Genomic DNA, 19,148 nt, shown 5'->3' with positions numbered 1-19,148 from the left:
ATAAGAGCTTATGTTTTTTTTCTTCTCCAAGCACATTTTGGCTGCATTTTTGTATTACATATTCTATATAAATAAATATATAAATAAAGCTGAGTTTGTACTTTTTCTAAAATAGGCTGAAGGATATTTGTCCACTACAGTTTGTTTGCTTGTTTGTTTGTTTACTAAGATAGGGGTGGAAATCCGGGAGGAAGGTGTCAGTCTACGTCGCTGTTCTCCCACGGGGCTCATTTTCCCGTTTACCTTCACATGTGTTTTTTTAAATACTTTTTTAAAACTGCAGCTGTCAACGACCGAACACCGACCTAACGTACTACCGAACCATCGCGAGAGTCAGGGGCAGTGTGCGAGAAGAACGGGTCCAGGCAAGGCATAGCAATATTCATATTTAGCAACAACAACAACAACCTTTAACGAAGAATTATTATTATTTCGTTATGTGAGTAAAAGATGGATGAAATGTGTGCCACCACACAGACACGGATGAAAACACTGGACTCTGATGTACAGGTGAGCAAACACACACAACATTGTGCTGAAGCAATATTGATAGCTAAGCTAGCTGGTTTATTAATAGCTAAGCTAACAGGCTAATGGTTAGCTTAGCTCGCAAATACTCTTTCGTGATAGCTGCTTGTTGTTGGGATGATTCATTATGTGGCGACATATTATACAAAATAAGACATATCATACCAATTATTATTAAATAAAGATGCTAATTATCAGCAGGTCCGTTAGTTAGCTGACGTTGGTTAGCTATTGTTAGCTAGCGAACGTTACACGTCTTTAAAGAAAGCTGAATGAGCAACACTCACATTGCTAGTTCATGTTAGCTAGCTAACAATTGCGAATGTGATATTTGAAGACATTCATTAATAATTATCAATCATTTATATGTTTGACAGTGGTGGAGGATGTGTTCAGTTAATATAGTAAATGCACAAATGTAATCCTGTAAAAATACTATGTTACAGTAAAAAGTCCTGCCCTGAAAATGTTACTGCAGTTAAAGTATAGGCTATAATCAAGAACATGTTGTTAAAGCATTTAATGTATAAACATGTCCCAGATATGACTACTTTACTAATATACTCGATATCATTATATATTTTTTACTCTTGCAATAATGTAAAAGCAAGGTTTAACTGTTGAAGTTGGTAAAGGTATAGCGCGTTTTCAAATACATACTGAAGATGATGTGTATTATGGTTTATCTGCGTATTATCAATCAGTCGTTTGCTTTGTAATAATACTGGAAATAATAAGAAATGGCGTCCCATTGACCCAAAACCCAAATCGACATATTAACCATGTGTGCTTTGACCAAACCTCCATTTACTTGTATTACTAACATATTAACATTATGAGGTGGAAAAAGCAGAACATTTTCTCGTTTTTGAAATCATGTTTATAGTATACATAAAAAAATTAATGAATATTTACATTATAATAATCGACTTTGATTGTGTTTACGAAAACCTTGATCTGAGGAGAATTTAAAGCTGTCAGATAAATGTAGTTTGAGTAAGTAATGTAAATTCAAGATTAAAGAACTCCCAACACAAATCCGAGTGGATTTCTAAATCCTCCATCTGACTAACAAGGTAACTCTAATCACATCCTGTACGCTGGTTATTTAAATGTTACCTGGTTTAATTCAACGTTTTTGGGCTCCCCTCCTTTGCAGGTAATTCTCACGGCAAATGTGGAAAGCTCTGCAGATTATTTTTTCAAATCCAGGTTTAAACAGATTATGTCCTTTGGTCCGGATAGACTAATAGCCTTCATTCTGTTATTGTTGTGGTGATAGCTCTCTTAATTTCTCGACCTTAATTCTGCTGCAACCTCTGATGTAATATTCTTCACCTGTTAATTACCAGCTTTCGTAGTATTATGAAACTGACCTCACAGTTTGTTTCTGTGTTTTTACAGGATGTGGCCACGCTTCTCTGGATGTGCGACAGATAGTGAAGAAAGGGCAGGTCTAACTAACCCATCCGTCGCTTCCCATCCTGCTACTGGCTGTCTGGATCTGATATTTTCTTGCTGAAAGTATTACAATTATAAAAATAATGTAGCAGAAAGCTTTGCCTTGAAGATATTTGACCTCTTTTAACCCCATCTTGCGTGGGTCCGGTGCATTTCAAGTCTTCATTTTAGATGGGGCTCCTGAGCACGACACTTAAGTTCACACTCATTTGTAAATGATTAGACCAATGTGCCGTGTTTGCCCCCAGTCAGTGACCCCAGCTGTGCAATCACTTCAGCTTTCTGTCGTATGTTTGAAGTGATTTGATTGACCATCAGGATGAACGGCTCTCTTCTAACCCCGCCCAGCCCGCGGGCGGCAAACTCCTCTCCTCTACCTCCTTCCCCCTCCCCGTCTCCATCCCCTCCATCTCCCTCCATGCTGCCTATGTCCCCCCGGCCGCCCCCTCTCCCCCCTCTGGTGAGCCCTCCACCACAAGCTCACCCATCCTCCCTGTCAGACACCCCCACCCCCTCCCCCTCTCCCTGCCTGAGTTGGACCGAATTCTGTGAGCTCCACGCCCGCGTTGCAGCCGGTGACTTTGCACGGCACTTTCGGGCTTTCCTCCTGGAGAACCCCCACTACTCTCCGGACTCGGCGTCCGCCTTCTGCCGGCGCTTTACCGACCGCTTCGTCCGTCACTTCCAGAGTGAGCTGGAGGGGGCGCTCCCGCCGAGCTGTGCTTCTGGGGGGGACGACATGGCGAGCTGGGCTCCCCAGTCAGACGCTACTTCCCTGGAAGAGGAAGCAGTCTCCCCTCTGTCGGCGACTGGGGCCGCTGTCCTCCCGTGCCCCCCCACCAACACAATGCGGGCTTTATCCAAGCCAGCACCGGCACGACTGGTGTTAGAGAACCGCGGTGGTGACAGGTTCCAAGATTCCTACGCCCACACCCAAGTCCTGCCTCCATCCTCATCATCGTCATGCTGCTCCTCAGTGGGAGGCAACAACGGGAGGCGTGAGGAGCGGGGCGCCATGATGGCTCCAGGGAACGGGGAAGCTCCAGTGGAGGAAGAGGAGGACAGCTGGTTAGGGGTGGCATCTGTGGGGGAAGACGTGGAGCCAGAGGAGCAGGAGGCAGAGTTGGCGGAGGTGGATGGTGCAGACCCCTCCTACACTATTTCACCTTCCTCGTCCTCTCCCTCGCCCGGTAGCAGTACGCCCAACTCCAAAAACAAACTGAAGAAGCGCTTTTCTCTGCGGAGTGTGGGGCGTAGTGTGCGGGGGAGCGTGCGGGGCATCCTGCACTGGCGAAGCTCCTCCAGCGACTCCGCCCAGAGCCAGCTGCCCTCCAGCTACAGCTACACCATGGGCGTGCAGGACGCCACGCTGGTGTCAAGCTCAAAGAGGAACTCTGGTACACAGCCTCCTACACCCACCTCCTCCATGCCCGTTTCCCTCTCCATGCCCCTCTCCCTTCCCCACTCCTCCTCCTCCTCGCTGCCGCCCTCATCTTCAAGTAGCGCCACCTCTCTGTCTCTCTCTGAGGCGGCGAGGGATCGGCGGCGGAGCAACGGCGAGGGATGCGAGAAGGAAAAGTGGAGCCATCGTCTTGAGAAGCTCAGACTGTCACGATCCCCTCCCCCTCTCCTCACTCCGACCAACGCCGGCCCTCACTCCGGCTCCTCTACGCTGCCACCCAGCAGCGCCGCCGCAGCCGGCATGGGACCCCCCAGGAAGGTGGGCCGGCTGGTGCGGGAGGGTGGGGTGAGTGTCAGTTCATCCAATGACGAGCTAAGCGGAAGCCACGGCTTCTCCGGCTTCTCGTTCGGGCTGCTGCACCACGGTACGGACAACAACAACGCTGCCTCGGGATCCTCCGCTGCCGCTCAGGGGGGGGTGCAGCCGCTGGCCAGCGGGGGGAACGTCCCCTGGAGAGGAGGACGCTGGCATAAGTGTCGTCTGGTCCTCAAAGAGAGGGACCGGGAAGGGGGGGAGCGAGGAGAGGAGTACTACCTGGAATTCTTCATTCCACCTAAAGTAAGTGTGGGAAATTGAAACATGTTTCATTGAAATACTTTTAGCATTACACGGTCAGATCAACTTTATTGATTCCTGCCAAGCAAACTGAAGTATCGCTGCAGCACAGGTGCAAGAGCAGTTGTTTAGGTTTGTATTTAGAGTAAAAATGATCTCCTTTTATATTTGAGTTATTGATCATTAGTGTTTTATATTGTTTAGGTTACTTTTTTATTTTTATTTTTATTTGGTTTCTGCTGTAACAGTGACATGTCCCGCGGGGATTAATTACCCTAGTACCCTACCTGCTTACCTATAAATATAGAAGCATTGTGAACATCTACATATACATACTAAAAATGTGTAAATGCTATATACACAAACAATATATTAAATAGTCACAGACAATAGGAGGAGCAAAGGATTTCGCTATATATATATTCGCTATATATATATTCGCTATATATATATATATATAGCGAAATCCTTCATATATATATATATATATATATATATATAATGCCTTGCAAAAGTATTCACCCCCCTTGGCAATTTAATTAGATTTTTCGAGAATTTGTATTATTTGATGTCGACAACTTTGAAGATGCAACAAATATTTGTTATTGTGAAACAAACAAGAAATAATAATGAAAAAACATGAGGGTTCATAACAATTACCCCCCCCCAAAGTCAATACTTTGTAGAGCCACCTTTTGCAGCGATAACAGCTGCAAGTCTCTTGGGGCATGTGTCTATAAGCTTGGCACGTCTTTCCACTGGGATTTGTTTCCATTCTTCTGGACAGAACTGCTCCAGCTCCTTTGGGTTAGATGGGTTCCGCTCGTGGACAGCCATATTTAGGTCATACCACAGATTTTCGATTGTATTAAGGTCTGGGCTTTGACTAGGCCACTCCAAAACGTTGAAATGTTTCCCCTTAAACCACTCCTACTTTGACCAGCTTCCCAGTCCCCGCCGATGAAAAGCATCCCCACAACATGATGCTGCCACCACCTTGCTTCCCTGTGGGATGGTGTTCTGAGGGGGATCAGAGGTGTTGGGTTTACATAGCGTTTACCTTGATGGCCAAAAAGTTAAATTGTAGTCTCATCCGACCACAGGACCTTCTTCCACCTGTTTGGGGAATCTTGCTCATGCCTTTTGGAGAACTCCAAACGTGTTTTCTTATTCTCTGATCAATGCTCTCCTTGCACGGTGTGAGGGTTTTGGTGGGCGGCCCTCTCTTGGCAGGTTTTTTGTCGTGGCATATTTTTTCCATTTTAAAATAATGGATTTAATGGTGCTTCGTGGGATGTTCAACATTTGTGAGATTTTTTTTATAACTCAACTCTGTCTCATACTTTTCCACAACGTTGTCCCTGACCTGTTTGGAGAGCTCCTTAGTCTTCATGGTGCAGTTTTCCTGCTTAGAAATGCCACTTGCTGTGGTATGGAAGACGGAGGCCTTCTACAACAGGTGTATGTATATACAGAGATAAGGAGGCACTTGATTGCACACAGGTGACACCTATTTAAATAATGTTGGGCTAAATAGCAACGGGGGTGAATACATATGCACACGCCACTTTTCAGTTTTTCATTTTTTTTAATGTTTTAAAACATGCTCTTTCTTTGTGTGGGGGTCTTGCCATAAAATCCCCCCAAAAATATTATAATTTTGGTTTTAATGCAAGAAAATAGGAAAAATGGTAAGGGGGATGAATACTTTTGCACGGCACTGTATACTCTCGCATGTTATATACTCTTGCATGTGATTTATTGCACGAGTCCATATTGCAAGCCAGAGAAAAATAAATAATTCAATTAATTGTTCTACACTAGTTTACAAGTTCTTTAAAATGGGGTAGGGAAAACGTTGGTAATCCTCCATCCGAGTTAGATGTGCAGATTGATTCCTCAGCAGCCGGTTAGCGTAGCTTAGCATACAGACAGGAAGAAACAAGCCTGGCTCTATCCAAAGGTAATCCATCAAAGAACACTTTTAAAGTTTGTCTAATCTAAGTTCAAAAACAACAAGTGTAGGCAGGGTTGATTATCTCTTGCCCGGGAGCAGTGACCTCAGGAGTCTCCACTCGTCACAAAGATAATATCTGTTACACTTTTGTACTCAACTCAAATGTATTGACTTCAATGTTGCTGGTTTGTCCCCCCAGTCGACGAAGCCCCGGCTGACCGTCCCCTGCTGCTCCATGGTGGATGTGAGGAGCACCACGGCGCTGGAGGTCCCCGACAAGGAGAACACCTTCCTGCTGCAGGTGACCTCCGTCTTTATCCAGCTTCACTTTGTGCTTGGAAATGCTTTGTATTGTAATTTGTTTGTGGTTTTTGCAAGCAGTTTTTCTTTACTATTCTTTGCTGATATTATTATATGTTCCTGAATGTCTGAAAGGTTTGCTGTGTAAAGCACAATTAAACAAATACACCACTGAGAAAAGAGTAAATATTGGTAAGGAGCTGAAGTCAAAAAGATATCTTCTCAGGATTCAATTCAGAGGCTTTATTGTCATATGAACAATAGCTGCACACTGTACGGTATACTAATCAACAGTTTTGTAATATTCACCTTGTAAGTGATGCTGGCCCACATATGAATACATCTCTTCATGTTGCACCTCTCAGCTGGAGGGCACGGCGCAGTACGTGATTGAGACTCGCGACGCTGTGCAGATGAGAGCCTGGCTCAGTGACATCAGGAACGGCATCTGTCTCAGGTAAGGACATTATGAAAGAACAAGGTCACTTCAAAGTAAGGTACGGACAACACGATTGAACTGTCTGCCTCCCACAGTGAACAGGAGGATGCCGAAGGTGTGAGTGTTGGGCCGCTGGACATCAGTGGGATGCCTGATATTGCCGACCGTCTCTCACAAGGTACGTCTAAAGGGGGGTGTGTGTGTGTGTGTGTGTGTGTGTGTGTGTGTGTGTGTGTGTGTGTGTGTGTGTGTGTGTGTGTGTGTGTGTGTGTGTGTGTGTGTGTGTGTGTGTGTGTGTGTGTGTGTGGGTGTGTGTGTGTGTGTGTGTGTGGGTGTGTGTGTGTGTGTGTGTGTGTGTGTGTGTGTGTGTGTGTGTGTGTGTGTGTGTGTGTGTGTGTGTGTGTGTGTGTGTGTGTGTGTGTGTGTGTGTGTGTGTGTGTGTAGCATCGTCTCAGAGGATGCGCTCAGTATACACAGATAGGCTTGGCCAATAACTTTGCAAGATCATGCGCTGCTCTCACTTTTTAAATCACAATGATGATATTTCACCCAGGAGTTGATTTTGGAGCTCTAGCTTATGTGTTACTTATTGATCATTCTTGGGTGTATTTTCTGCCAATACATTCTAAACTTTTTGTATTCATATTATTAGTTTGTAGATGCATATTCAGGGTTCTGTCTCCACTGGATAACAGGGACGCTGCGCCCTCTTACCAAAATGAATTGTTTACCTGGAAAATCTGCCATCAGGCGGCAGAGACAGCTTTGTTTTCACAGAGCTCCGACGCTGCGTTGCTGTTTACGTCTGCGGCGCCATCTTGTATATGGGCGTCATGTTCTCGCCAGAATTGCTATATCTTATATACAAGATCAGCACCACAGTATTTCCCTCATACTATATTTTGCTAGAAAAACCCCTGCATATATATATATATATAATTAGCTGTTAATGCGCCAAAGTAGTGTTGTCACGATACCAACATTTTGGTTTCGATACCGATACCAAGTCAAGAATTGCGATTCCGATTCTTTTTCGATACTTTTCTTAAAAAAAGGGAAACACGGAATATCGGCTTTAAAGTTAGGAATAACAGATGATTTTAGCAGTCAGAACAACTAAAGCAGCAGTGTTACTAAGAACAGAAACGCCAAAGAGTCACATCTAATATAAATATATATAAAAGCATTTATTTTAATTGTGTAGCAGTGAGTTTATAATTTTGGCAGCACTGTTGAGCATTTTGAAAATGTATTTTCATGCCTCTGTGCAAGGCTTAGTCTTTCTATCTGTATAGCCCGTGGTGTAAAGTAACTAAGTTCATAAACTCAAGTACTACTTGGGTACAATTTTGAGATACTTGTACTTTATTTAAGTATTTCAATGTTTCTTTTGCTACTTTGTACTTCTAGTCCACTACGGTTCAGAGGTACATGGTGTACTTTTCCTCCACTACATATATTTAATACCTTTAGTTACTTCACAGATGTGGAGGAATGATGTGAAATATAACCAAGTGTTAAATCAGACTTTAGTTCCACCTGGAGTAAATCCACAAGCTGCCCTGCAGTCTACAAAGTACTTCAGACTAGCTGCACCTTCACCAGCTTTGAGAACACTTTCATGATCAATCATTATAAAACACATCATATATATTATTCTGAAATGGACCAATCTGCACAATGACTACTTTTACTGTCGCTACTTTAATACTTTTACTTGAGGAACATTTTGAATGCAGTACTTTTACTGTAACAGAGTATTCCTACACTCTGGTGCTTCTAGTACAAGACCTGAGCACTTCTACTTTTACTGTCGCTACTTTAACTATATGTTGATGATAATAATTTTGTACTTTTATTTGAGGAACATTTTGATTGCAGGATTGTTCCTACATTCTGGTACTTCTACTTTAACTCAAGTACAAGACCTGGGTACTTCTACTTTTACTCAAGTACAAGATATATACTTATACCACCTCCGTTTATAGCCTATGAAAAAAACTAATAGAAAACGAAGGCTAAAGCTAACGTTAGCAGATAGTGATGCTAGTTTGCTAGTTAAGTTTGCTCAACGATAATATTGCGACAGAAACACTTTTTAGTGCACATCACGCTCTGCTGCTCCGACAGGGGGCTCTGCTCTGAACACCTGAACGGCCCGTTCACAGACTTCTGGCGTCTTTTTTGTCAACAAGCCGAGGCGCAGCGGCAGTTGCACTCCCACTTGCAGCCATGCTTCTCGTTTTCTCACATGCTCTGGCAGCTAGCGCGTGGCCGCGTGCACGAGAGAGGGGAGGGACTTAGAACGTGCTTGAGAGGAGCGGGGCTGCAGTGCAGGGAGTGGAAGCAGAGCGCTGAACACACACACGGAGTACTTTTCCCCGTCATTCTTAAAGTACCGATACTAATGAAACGGAGGAATCGTACCGTTTTTAACGGCAGGGTATCGCGGTACCTTTCAAGTATCGGTACACCGTGCAACACTACGCCAAAGTAAGCAACAAGTTAGTTGGTTCAGATTAATTTTCGTTCCCTCACCTATGGTCATGAAGGATGGGTCATGACCGAAAGAACGAGATCGCGGATACAAGCGGTCGAGATGGGTTTTCTCCGCCGGGTGGCTGGCGTCTCCCTTAGAGATAAGGTGAGAAGTTCGGTCATCAGGGAGGGACTCGGAGTTGAGCCGCTCCTCCTTCGCGTCGAAAGGAGCCAGTTGAGGTGGTTCGGGCACCTAGTTAGGATGCCACCTGGGCGCCTCCCTAGGGAGGTGTTCCAGGCACGTCCAGCTGGGAAGAGACCAAGGGGTAGACCTAGGACCAGGTGGAGGGATTATATCTCTTCGCTGGCCTGGGAGCCCCTTGGGATCGCCCAGTCAGAGCTGGTTGATGTCGCCAGGGAAAAGAAAGTTTGGGGCTCTCTGCTGGAACTGCTACCCCCGCGACCCGACCACGGATAAGCGGGAGAAGATGGATGGATAGACACATCTCGCGATGGACTGGTTGGGCACCCCCGGTCTAATCTTATAAATACTAGGTTCAAAAGCAATAACTCTTGGTTTTGACGTATTACATTATTTATTGGCTGGAAGCATGGACTCCAGGATTCTCCACTGGCTGCAAAGACAATATATTTAAAATATATTTAAAATATATTTATATATATATTGCCGGCAGTTTTGCAAGGAAAATGATAGTCCTTTTTAAATGAAAGACAATGCACAAAGTATAAAATTATTATATTTTGAATGATATATGAGTTATATAATGTGTATTTGCTCCTGTTGGTTTTGCTAGACTTCAGGCGAAGTAGTATAATACTTATTTTATGGTTCCTCGATGAATCTATCTATCCCTCTACATCTTTACGTGTGTGCTTATACTCTCTGCTGCTTGTTTGTGTCCTCAGTTTGTTATGGAGGAATAGGAGGCTCCTCACCTCTGATGGACCCTCTCCCCCCGGAGCTGCCCCCCCGAGCACCTCTCGACGAACCAGACAGCCGGATTCTTAGCGGGAACAGCCTGGGCACACCCTTCGCTGAGACGCCAGACGCCACAGGTGAATACGGTCCTAAGACGAGTGATAATTGCAGATATTGAACCAGAGGTGTGGAAATGGTCAGGTTCAAGACGACATGATCAGTAATCATGCTACATGCTAATAGGTTAGCTTTCAAATAAAGAATTAGAATATTAGTTAGGGTGTGTGCTTGGAAACATATCGGTATTATATTGATATAGTGATGTGAGACCAGATATCGTCTTAGATGTTGTATATTTCGATATAAGTGTATTTTCCTTCTGATGTCACTGTCGACCCGACATATCAAGGTAACAATATGTCGGGTTCTGATGATCTCCCTATTGCCCAGCCCTGGTTATGGTTCAGTTTAGTCTGATCTGTTTCAAACACCACTTGACCATCTTTTAAACTTGAATACCCAACATGCACCACCCTGCAGGCTCCTTCCTGTTCTCGGATGTGATCGCTGCGGAGGCGGTGGAGCACCCGCTCAGCGAGTGTCAGTGGTTCCACGGCACGCTGTCCCGCCTCAAAGCGGCTCAGCTGGTGTTGGCGGGAGGACCGGCGAGCCACGGTGTGTTCCTGGTGCGGCAGAGCGAGACGCGGCGCGGAGAGTACGTCCTCACCTTTAACTTCCAGGGCAAGGCCAAGGTGAGTTTCGTTTTGAGCACTGACTTCATAATAAGACTATTATTCATACAAAATGAATCATGTTACTACATTTAAATCTCTGATGCTACTGCGTCTTCTCTATCAATATATCTCTTTGTTTTTCTTTTGTCTTTTCTATCATTGCAAATAGTTCTCAAATATGAAATCAAGTTTAAATATATTAATTAATAAATGTAAAGAAAATTGAAAATGTCCACCAATTTGTTCAGACCCTGTCTTAAGAAATCTTGTTTTGTTTGACCAACACTACCATATTCAATTTACAGTAATGTAAAAAAGCAACAGAAATTCACTTTGCAGAAGCTGTTGGCAGAATGATCTGCACAATTTAATTTCTTCCAATTTAATATAGTCAACAAAAATGTATTGGTAAACCTTGAGTTTGACTTGCTGTCCCCTCTGCAGCACCTGCGTCTGTCCCTGAACGAGGACGGTCAGTGCCGTGTGCAGCACCTCTGGTTCCAGTCCATCTTCGACATGTTGGAGCACTTCCGTGTGCACCCCATCCCCCTGGAGTCCGGCGGAGCCTCGGACGTCACACTCATCAGCTTCGTAGGGGCCACCGCTGTTCGCCAGCCAGGTACCGTCCCCCCGACCCTGCCTCTTATTTATCGTTTCATGGAATAAAACGTGTTCTACAAGAATAATAAACACAAACAAGGAAGTGAACTCCGGGAGCTCGCACACAGGATTATAGAAAAACAAGCTTATGGAACAAATATAGCTGAAATAATAATTGAACTCATTAAACTATATTTCTAGTCATTTTAAATTCTGATATGTTGTGTGCGTAGTCAAGTCGGGCTTTACTCCGGTCTAAACCAGTGTACAAACTGAGTTGTGTTCCCTCTTCAAAATATTTGTTTAACCAGAGTACCTGACGGGGACAGAAGCTGCACCATTAGTGTCTGATTCTCTTTCACGGTCATATCAGTATTTAGTGTCTCTCCTGCTACATGTCTCCATGCTTTAATAGATTTCTCATACTGTACGTCCTGTGCTGCAGCACCTCTTTTCACCCTCTGTCTGAAACCAGAGCCCAGTCTGCTCTGGTTGGTTAGCTGGCCGGCTCGGTTGTGATTGGTCGACTGCTTAAAGAGATCCCGCCCCTTAACCTAACACTTACAATGTGTTGGAGCGCGAGCCAATAGAAGCGCAAGTGTTACATAGTGATGTCACTACTCATACTTACATTTCTATGATTTTCTTTCAACATTGAAACTGGATTACATTATATATTATTATATTATTTTTTCATCCTTCATTGCAGGTAAAAAGCTAAAAGAACAAAGAGTGCAATAAAGGCGGTGCACGTAGAATGCAGGATTATTCCCCTGCAGCGTCTCCCTCTGCCCATGTGTTGCCTCACCTCTCTGATGTTGTGTGTATCCATTGGCTCGTCCCTTTGCAGGCCGCGACAGGGCAGGCAGTCGGCCTACAGTCTGTGATGTCATCACCACGCGCCATCCTGACTCTCCATCAACCCCCATCTCTGACTGTGTGTAAGTGAGTCCAGACTCAGCTGAGAGAAACTTAGAGAGTGCGAGAGTGGGGGGTGTTTGGGAGTGAGTGGGGACATATTTGATGTGCGTGGTTAGAACGGACCTATTTCTCTCACAACAGGTTTGTAACCTTTGATTTCAACACAAATAAATCTGAATCTGGCGACTCGCATTCAGATTTACACTTTTGACGGAGACTGGAAGATAAAATATGTTTTGCCTGGTCTACAAGTATTCTGTAAAACGTCACTTTGTAGTGTATTTTAGACTCTTGTTCACACACACTACAGCAACCCCTTGCTAAATGTAGTTAATTTAGTTTTGTAGTTTACAGGTAATTTAATCGCAAATTATTATTATTATTACGAATATTATTCACTATATATTTATTTATCGAACAATGAGTCGATCAAATAATCAGCAGATAAATTGAATATGACAATAACCAAGTGTTTGTTATAATGCTTGTAAGTCTAGTATGACAACCATGATATCAAACATGAGATGGACATGTTCCATTTGTTTAAGGCACATGAAAAAAATAATACGTACGTGGAAAAAACATGATAGCTTTTAATATAATACTTTGAACATGAGGTAGGTGCAGGTAGGCCTCCTCTGGCCTCGATGAGCATTACAACAACAAGAGACTCTGAGAAGAAATATTCAGCTCCAAGTGTTATTGTTTTTCACAGCTAAAGGATCATGCTTCACAGACATACAACTAACTTATTTAATCATTTCGATCGGACTTAAAAAACGCATCGGAAGATGTTTTAGTTTTCTCTCGGGGCTAACGTACATTGCCCACCACTTAATAAACCGTGTGTGTGATTGTGAGTGTGTGTGTGCTCCTTGAAATTGACTGGCTCCATGACTCCATGACCGCAGACCTCTCCACCTAACATTCACTCACTGTCACTTTCTCTCTTCTCTCCCGCCCTCCTCTCCTCCGACTACGCTGTCACTTCCTGTCACTTTTGGCCTTATTTCCTCCTCTTCCTCCTGCCTCCTGTCTCCTCCTTTATTTACACTTTTCTCTCATTTCACCCCTCTTTGTTTTTTTCTTTCTTTTTCTCTCGTCTAATTCCTCTCCATGCAGACTTGACCAGCAGACCCCGTAGCCCCCCGCTGCCTCCTCCTCTGCCCCCAGGCCGCCCGCCACCCCCGACTCCCCCTCAGGAGAGAGCTGACGAGGCGGAGCCAATGGCGGCGGCAGGAAATGCAGCAACAGGAGGAGGAGGAGGAGGAGGGGGGGCGCCGGCCGTGGCGACGACAGCAGGAGGAAGTGGCGGCGGAAGTGGGGGAGGAGTGGAGGACTGGGAGGAGCGGGACACTCCTCTCCGCCAGCTGGAAGCCGTGGAGGGGGAGGAGCGCGACGGAGCGAGGGCGCCCCGAGCCGTCGACAACCAGTACTCCTTCTTCTGATGAAGGGAAGAGCAAGAGCGGGAGGAGGAGGAGTGTGTATGTGCGTTTGTGTTTGTGTGTGAGCGAGCGTGAGATTGGATGAGGCGGCGTAAATCATAGCCATTCATAACCAGTATTTTTATTTTGTTAGCAAGGTTGGAGGCGAAACGGAGGAGAAGGAGAAGGAGGTAAAAGTACTAACACTAAACGAGAGAGAGAGGAGACAAAGCAGACGGGAGAGACAGGCGGAAGCAGCTTTACGACACTAACTCGCGGTACACTTGTTTTTATTTTTTTGTAGTCTAATAAGCTTTGATTTTTGCTGGAACGAATCGCAGCGGGCTCTCTCGCTGTGGAGCCAGCAGACCTGATACCTCACGTCGGTCCTGCCAAGTCAAACCAGAGGCCAAACACACACTCACACACATCTGCACTGTGACAGGTAGACCCAAAACTCTACTTGCTGGTACACAGCAGGCTCCTTTTAAAGATTATACAGATCTAAAGCTTCTGAATGTTGCGTCTTTGGTATTTTTCAACCCGGACTCTGTGGTCACATGTTTTTGCAACAGTCATGACATCAGTTGACTTTTGAGCGTTTTGGGTGGAGCTGCAAGGGTTAATCTATCAGTTGTCAAATATTAAATGAATCGTCAACTGTTGTGATAATCGATTTGTCAGTTTGAGAAGGAGAAAAAAGTCCAAATGTTATGATTCCATCTTCCTAAATTTAAATACCTTTCTGTTTCTTTGCTCCAATAAAGACTGTAACTGAATATCCTCGAGTTGTGGACAAAACAAGACATTTATCATCTTTCACTATTTTCACCTAATCGTCAACTTTATCGACAAAGATGATTAGTGTTAGTCGCAGCCGACTGCATTATCCTATCAGGCGATTCTGCACCCTCAATGTCTACCGCTTAAAGTTTGAGTTGACACTGGCTCAGGTTGTTATTGTAAACATCCGACAACAATATAGAAGCAGTCTGTAGATATGTAATATGTCTTTCTTTACATTTCCCCCTTGATGCACTCTGTTGTGTCTTGTCTCACTCAAGGAGGAGTCACTTTCTGAAATCTCATGTTGCATCTAGCTAAGTATTTCTTAGGATTACACTGTATTTCTACGAGTCACAGGACACAATAACGTGATGACTGTAAAGGTAAAGAAAGACACTTTCCTCCGTAGGATACTTTCCATAATGTCGTCAGAACAATCTGAGCCAACTTTTTCAAAACTAAATTATTTTCATTGTGGATTAAACTGTAGATTATAATGTTTAATCAATTGTTTCGACTGTCAGGAAAATGTCGATCAAATGTCTCGTTTTGTCCACAACTCAAAAATGTTCAATTTACTTTCATAGAGAAACTAGAATATATTTCTATTTACAAAACTGGAATCAGAGAATTTAAAAGTTTTTTTATTGCAAACAATTATTCAGACCGATTAATCGATTATGGAAATATTTTGAATAGTTAACAAATAATGCATTAATCTCTGCAGCCCAAATACTGAAGTGCTGAATACTGGACTAATTTAAAAAATGGTTATCACAATTGTATTCTGTAAAATTGGAAAAATAAAGAAGTTAAAGGTGGGGTAGGTAAGTTTGAGAAACCGGCTCGAGATACACTTTTTGTTATATTCCATGGAATGCTCTTAACATCCTGATGGCAATGAATATCTGAAGTGCTTTGACAAAAAATCCATAACAAATATCATCAGTGGAAGCCGTGGCGCTGTAAAAAGCACGACCAATCATCTCAGCCGGCCCGGCTAAAATGACTGGATGGCCTACCTGCCTGTCAGCCTTCATTCTGTGCACAAACTTATCTCGTGCCCTCATTGGTCATGTGCGCGTTCGTGTGTGTTGGAGGAGGGGCTCTGTGAGGAAGTGGCAGATTTTCTCCGGTTGTGTATTTTCAAATTCTAGCGCACTTGAGCCGGTTTCTCCAAAATTACCTACCCCACCTTTAACTTTGAAAGAAATATATTAGCATGAACACTTGGTACGCTCATGGCTGATTCGAATAGCTACAAGACCAAACCAATGTAATAAATAATATAATATATAATTGAATGTATTGTAATATTAATAATAACACTAATGGTGGTTTCAATATGTTTCCATATATCAAGCAAAGAACATTTCCTTGGTTCAAGCTAACATTTGACAGCTTGCTTGTTTTATTTTTTCATTATGGTACATTTAATTACATATATTTGTTCAATAAAAAAAGAGAATAAGTTAGTATATGACTAGTAGTTTATAGACTACACACTTTAACAATTGTATAATAAAAACAAGCTAGTCACTTATCAAAACCAGGGGGAATTGTTGGTAGCATCCATTTTGCCCATTTTTGTCTATATTAGTGAAAAAAAAGAATGAGTAGAAAAAAAATATATAAATATAGAAGTTCATCAAACAACATATCTGTATGGTGGCTTATTAGGGCCATTGTACCATAAATAAAAAAATGGGGAGAGGGGTTCAATATTCAGAGAAAAAACTCATAGATTAAATTCCATAATGTACGAGAGAAATAACTTTGATATTACCAGAGATAAATGTTGTCAATTTATGAGAGAAAACAAAACAAATTTGTTCCTGAGAAAAGACAATGTACCATTTTAATCTCCCCAAAATATTTTTTTTCTCGCAAATGTATTACAAAGAATATTCACGTATTGTAGTTTAACCACTTTAATTTGTATTGATATTTTATTGAATATTTCCCAGTTGTTTTTTTCCTCTGAATATTACGCCCCTCGCCCTGCACTGTATTCATTATTTTAGCGGTGGCCCTGATACGCGACCTCACACAAGGCGTCCTGAAATGGAAATTTTTTCAATGGAGTTTGGCGTTACACAGCAGAGTAATGTAATGTTTTGGGTCTAAGTGGCACATAAACGGGAGCAGGCAGGAAACCTTTACCTCAGTCACACTCAGCTGCTCAGTTAATGTCTCTCTCTCTCTTTCTCTCTCTCGCTTTTCTCTCTGACGCAAAAGAGAAACTATTGATAATACCAATAACAATAATTATTGATGGAAATAATAATAATGATGATAATAATAATAATAACGGTCCGAATAATAGTATTAATTGTATTTGTTTTTAAGACACCTTTTTATTTTTATTTTGTATGCTTACTCCGTGTAACACTTGTTCCGACTCCATCTTGTAATTGAAACTGTGTTTGTGCCTTTTTTTTATTTTTGGGATAAAAAGAAGGAAAAAAGTATATATAAGATTTGCTATGAATTCCTCATTCTCAAGGCTACTCTCTTTTCATGCTGTCCTCTCCTCCTCAACCTCATTCTCTATTCATCAAGGGTAAAGAAAAAAAAATACAATTAGAAGAAACATTTCAATGAGAATACCTACTTTTTCTACTTGTGCCTTTCTGTGTCTGTCGTCATCGGCCTGCGTTCGTGTCGCTCTGTCTTCATCGTTCAGTTTAGAGCTTTGCCCGTTTCTTTATCCACCACATAAAGCACCCAGTCATTTCTACCGGTCTTTTTTTTTTTGCTCATGTATTTGTCTATGCACCTTTCCCCCTCCCCCCGTGCCCTCCCCTTCCCCACCTTAATCATCATGTTTAGTGTCCTTTTCTCAGTTTCAAAACTCTTTGTGCCTTTCTCTGTCTCTTTTCTCTCTTTGCTGGGACCGTGTGTTGAGGGCGGGCAGCGTCGTCTGTCCTCCCTGTGTGGTTAGTTTCAGGTACTACATTGAATTTAATGATATAATATAAATATAGTGAAACATAGAAGTTGGTGTGGTCTTTCTTTTCTTCCTGTCACCTTTTTAAATGCTATTTCTAGTAAATCATTTACATTCATTACAATCATTTATTATCATTTTTAGTTTTAGTAAACTGTAAAAACTCAGACAAAGACGAGCTACACTTTTATTATTAGTATTATGCTATTAGTTAAATTACAGTGGTTGCTGCAAATAATAGTTTCAGACCTCTCCAATAACCCCAAAGCGTTTTAAAGTCCAAAAGTCAACATTTGTAGAAAAATAAATATTTAATTTCCAAAATGCACAACATATTTTGATCTGACAGAATGTTCTGCTTCAGTGCATATTTGTTGGCTCTTCCGACTGCGGCACAACAAAGGAGGCTTGCACCTCAAATAACTAACCGCACAAATATTATAACATTTGTATAACCACAAAAACTACAAATCTATTTAACCTCTAACACCATCATAGTTTGCTTATTTACATGTATCTGCATTTTCTCAGCGCCCCATTAAGGCGTCATAACTTTATACTAGTATGACAAATGTGGAAAAAACACCCGTTTTAAAGCTTTTCAGTTGAATAAATCAAATAGAACTAATTTATTTAAAAAAAGGATTTTGTTAAGGGTTTTTATGACAATGGAGTTATAAAATATACCGACAGACATTTGAAACTTAAATAGTTATTTATCCGCCATTTTTCTTTCTCTACATGTTTAAAAGGAGATGCAAACTTTGTAATTTTGGACTAAATGTGTTTCATTTCAAATAGTTTTGGCCCCAGAATAAATTGATATTAGGTGGATATCAGTGTTATACGTTTTTCTGAGTTTGTGTAAACTGGATCCAAGATGCAGGATTTTGTCCCTGGACCCCCAAGTGAGTATTTTATGTTTTTGTTACTGTATAAAAGGCATCAGGTTACTGGAACACATATAAGCTGTATAGGGATATGTGGATTTTATGTCATATATTATTCTTCATACGCACAAGCAGTGTTATGCAGCAATTATGTTTTTAATGAATTTCTTTATCCTGCAGTATTAAAAAAATATGGTTCCTGCTGCATTGTGTTGGAAATCAACATAAAGTGCCTCCAATAGTGTATTAAATATTACAAACGGTGACAAACAAAAAAAAGGCTTTCAACCAATTTATACAGTCTTCATCAATTGAAATGACACATTTTATATAACAGCATAGCGCACACAATTTCTTGTTTCAAGGGAACAGGAACGTGACCTGTTTCCAAGGTCAATAATGTCAGTTTATTAAGATGTTATATATGGTTAAATATGATGTACTAAAAACGCTTTTTTGTATATTATAGATATGGTTATTTTCTTAAATGTTTCCTTTGGACTATTCATTTGGAAAATATTCTTGTACTATTATTGTATTACTTATTATGGGGATACAACTTACTTTAATCCCTATTATATTAAAAATATGTGTTCATTTAACTTTTCTTTACTGAAACCAATTAAAAACATCCTGCAGCATCAGTTTCCTTACATGACCTCAATCATTACGGCCTGTCGTGAAAAATGATTGACATGAAAACCAACCAATAATTAAAAAAGG

The 19,148-nt window shown here is 42.1% G+C and overlaps 1 protein-coding gene across 2 annotated transcripts; it reads left to right on the top strand.

Moving 5' to 3' along the window:
• Nucleotides 1-247: 247 nt before the first annotated feature.
• sh2b1 (SH2B adaptor protein 1) lies at nucleotides 248-18,369 on the top strand. Of its 2 annotated transcripts, XM_034089350.2 has the most exons (10): nucleotides 250-510; nucleotides 1,933-4,009; nucleotides 6,163-6,264; nucleotides 6,629-6,720; nucleotides 6,798-6,880; nucleotides 10,108-10,257; nucleotides 10,661-10,872; nucleotides 11,299-11,473; nucleotides 12,305-12,395; nucleotides 13,498-13,621. In XM_034089350.2, the coding sequence occupies exons 2-10, from the start codon at nucleotides 2,309-2,311 to the stop codon at nucleotides 13,517-13,519; spliced, it is 2,628 nt and encodes an 875-aa protein (XP_033945241.1). In that variant the 5' UTR covers nucleotides 250-510; nucleotides 1,933-2,308; the 3' UTR covers nucleotides 13,520-13,621. The 2 variants fall into 2 exon arrangements, with proteins under 2 accessions (XP_033945240.1, XP_033945241.1); XM_034089349.2 differs by lacking the exon at nucleotides 12,305-12,395 and having other exon boundaries at nucleotides 248-510; nucleotides 13,498-18,369.
• The last annotated feature ends 779 nt before the right edge of the window (nucleotides 18,370-19,148 follow it).

This window comes from Pseudochaenichthys georgianus, chromosome 8 (genome assembly GCF_902827115.2).
Source record: "Pseudochaenichthys georgianus chromosome 8, fPseGeo1.2, whole genome shotgun sequence".
Taxonomy (NCBI): domain Eukaryota; kingdom Metazoa; phylum Chordata; class Actinopteri; order Perciformes; family Channichthyidae; genus Pseudochaenichthys; species Pseudochaenichthys georgianus.
The sequence above is the reverse complement of the archived record's forward strand: the minus strand, read 5'-3'. Positions and strand labels throughout refer to the sequence as shown.

Excerpts from the sequence above, each read along its gene's own strand:
- sh2b1 (XM_034089349.2), top strand. The coding sequence starts at position 2,309 with ATGAACGGCTCTCTTCTAACCCCGCCCAGCCCGCGGGCGGCAAACTCC. Across the intron at positions 6,265-6,628 it reads AGAACACCTTCCTGCTGCAG|CTGGAGGGCACGGCGCAGTA; the intron begins GTGACCTCCGTC and ends TGCACCTCTCAG. Across the intron at positions 6,881-10,107 it reads TGCCGACCGTCTCTCACAAG|TTTGTTATGGAGGAATAGGA; the intron begins GTACGTCTAAAG and ends TTGTGTCCTCAG.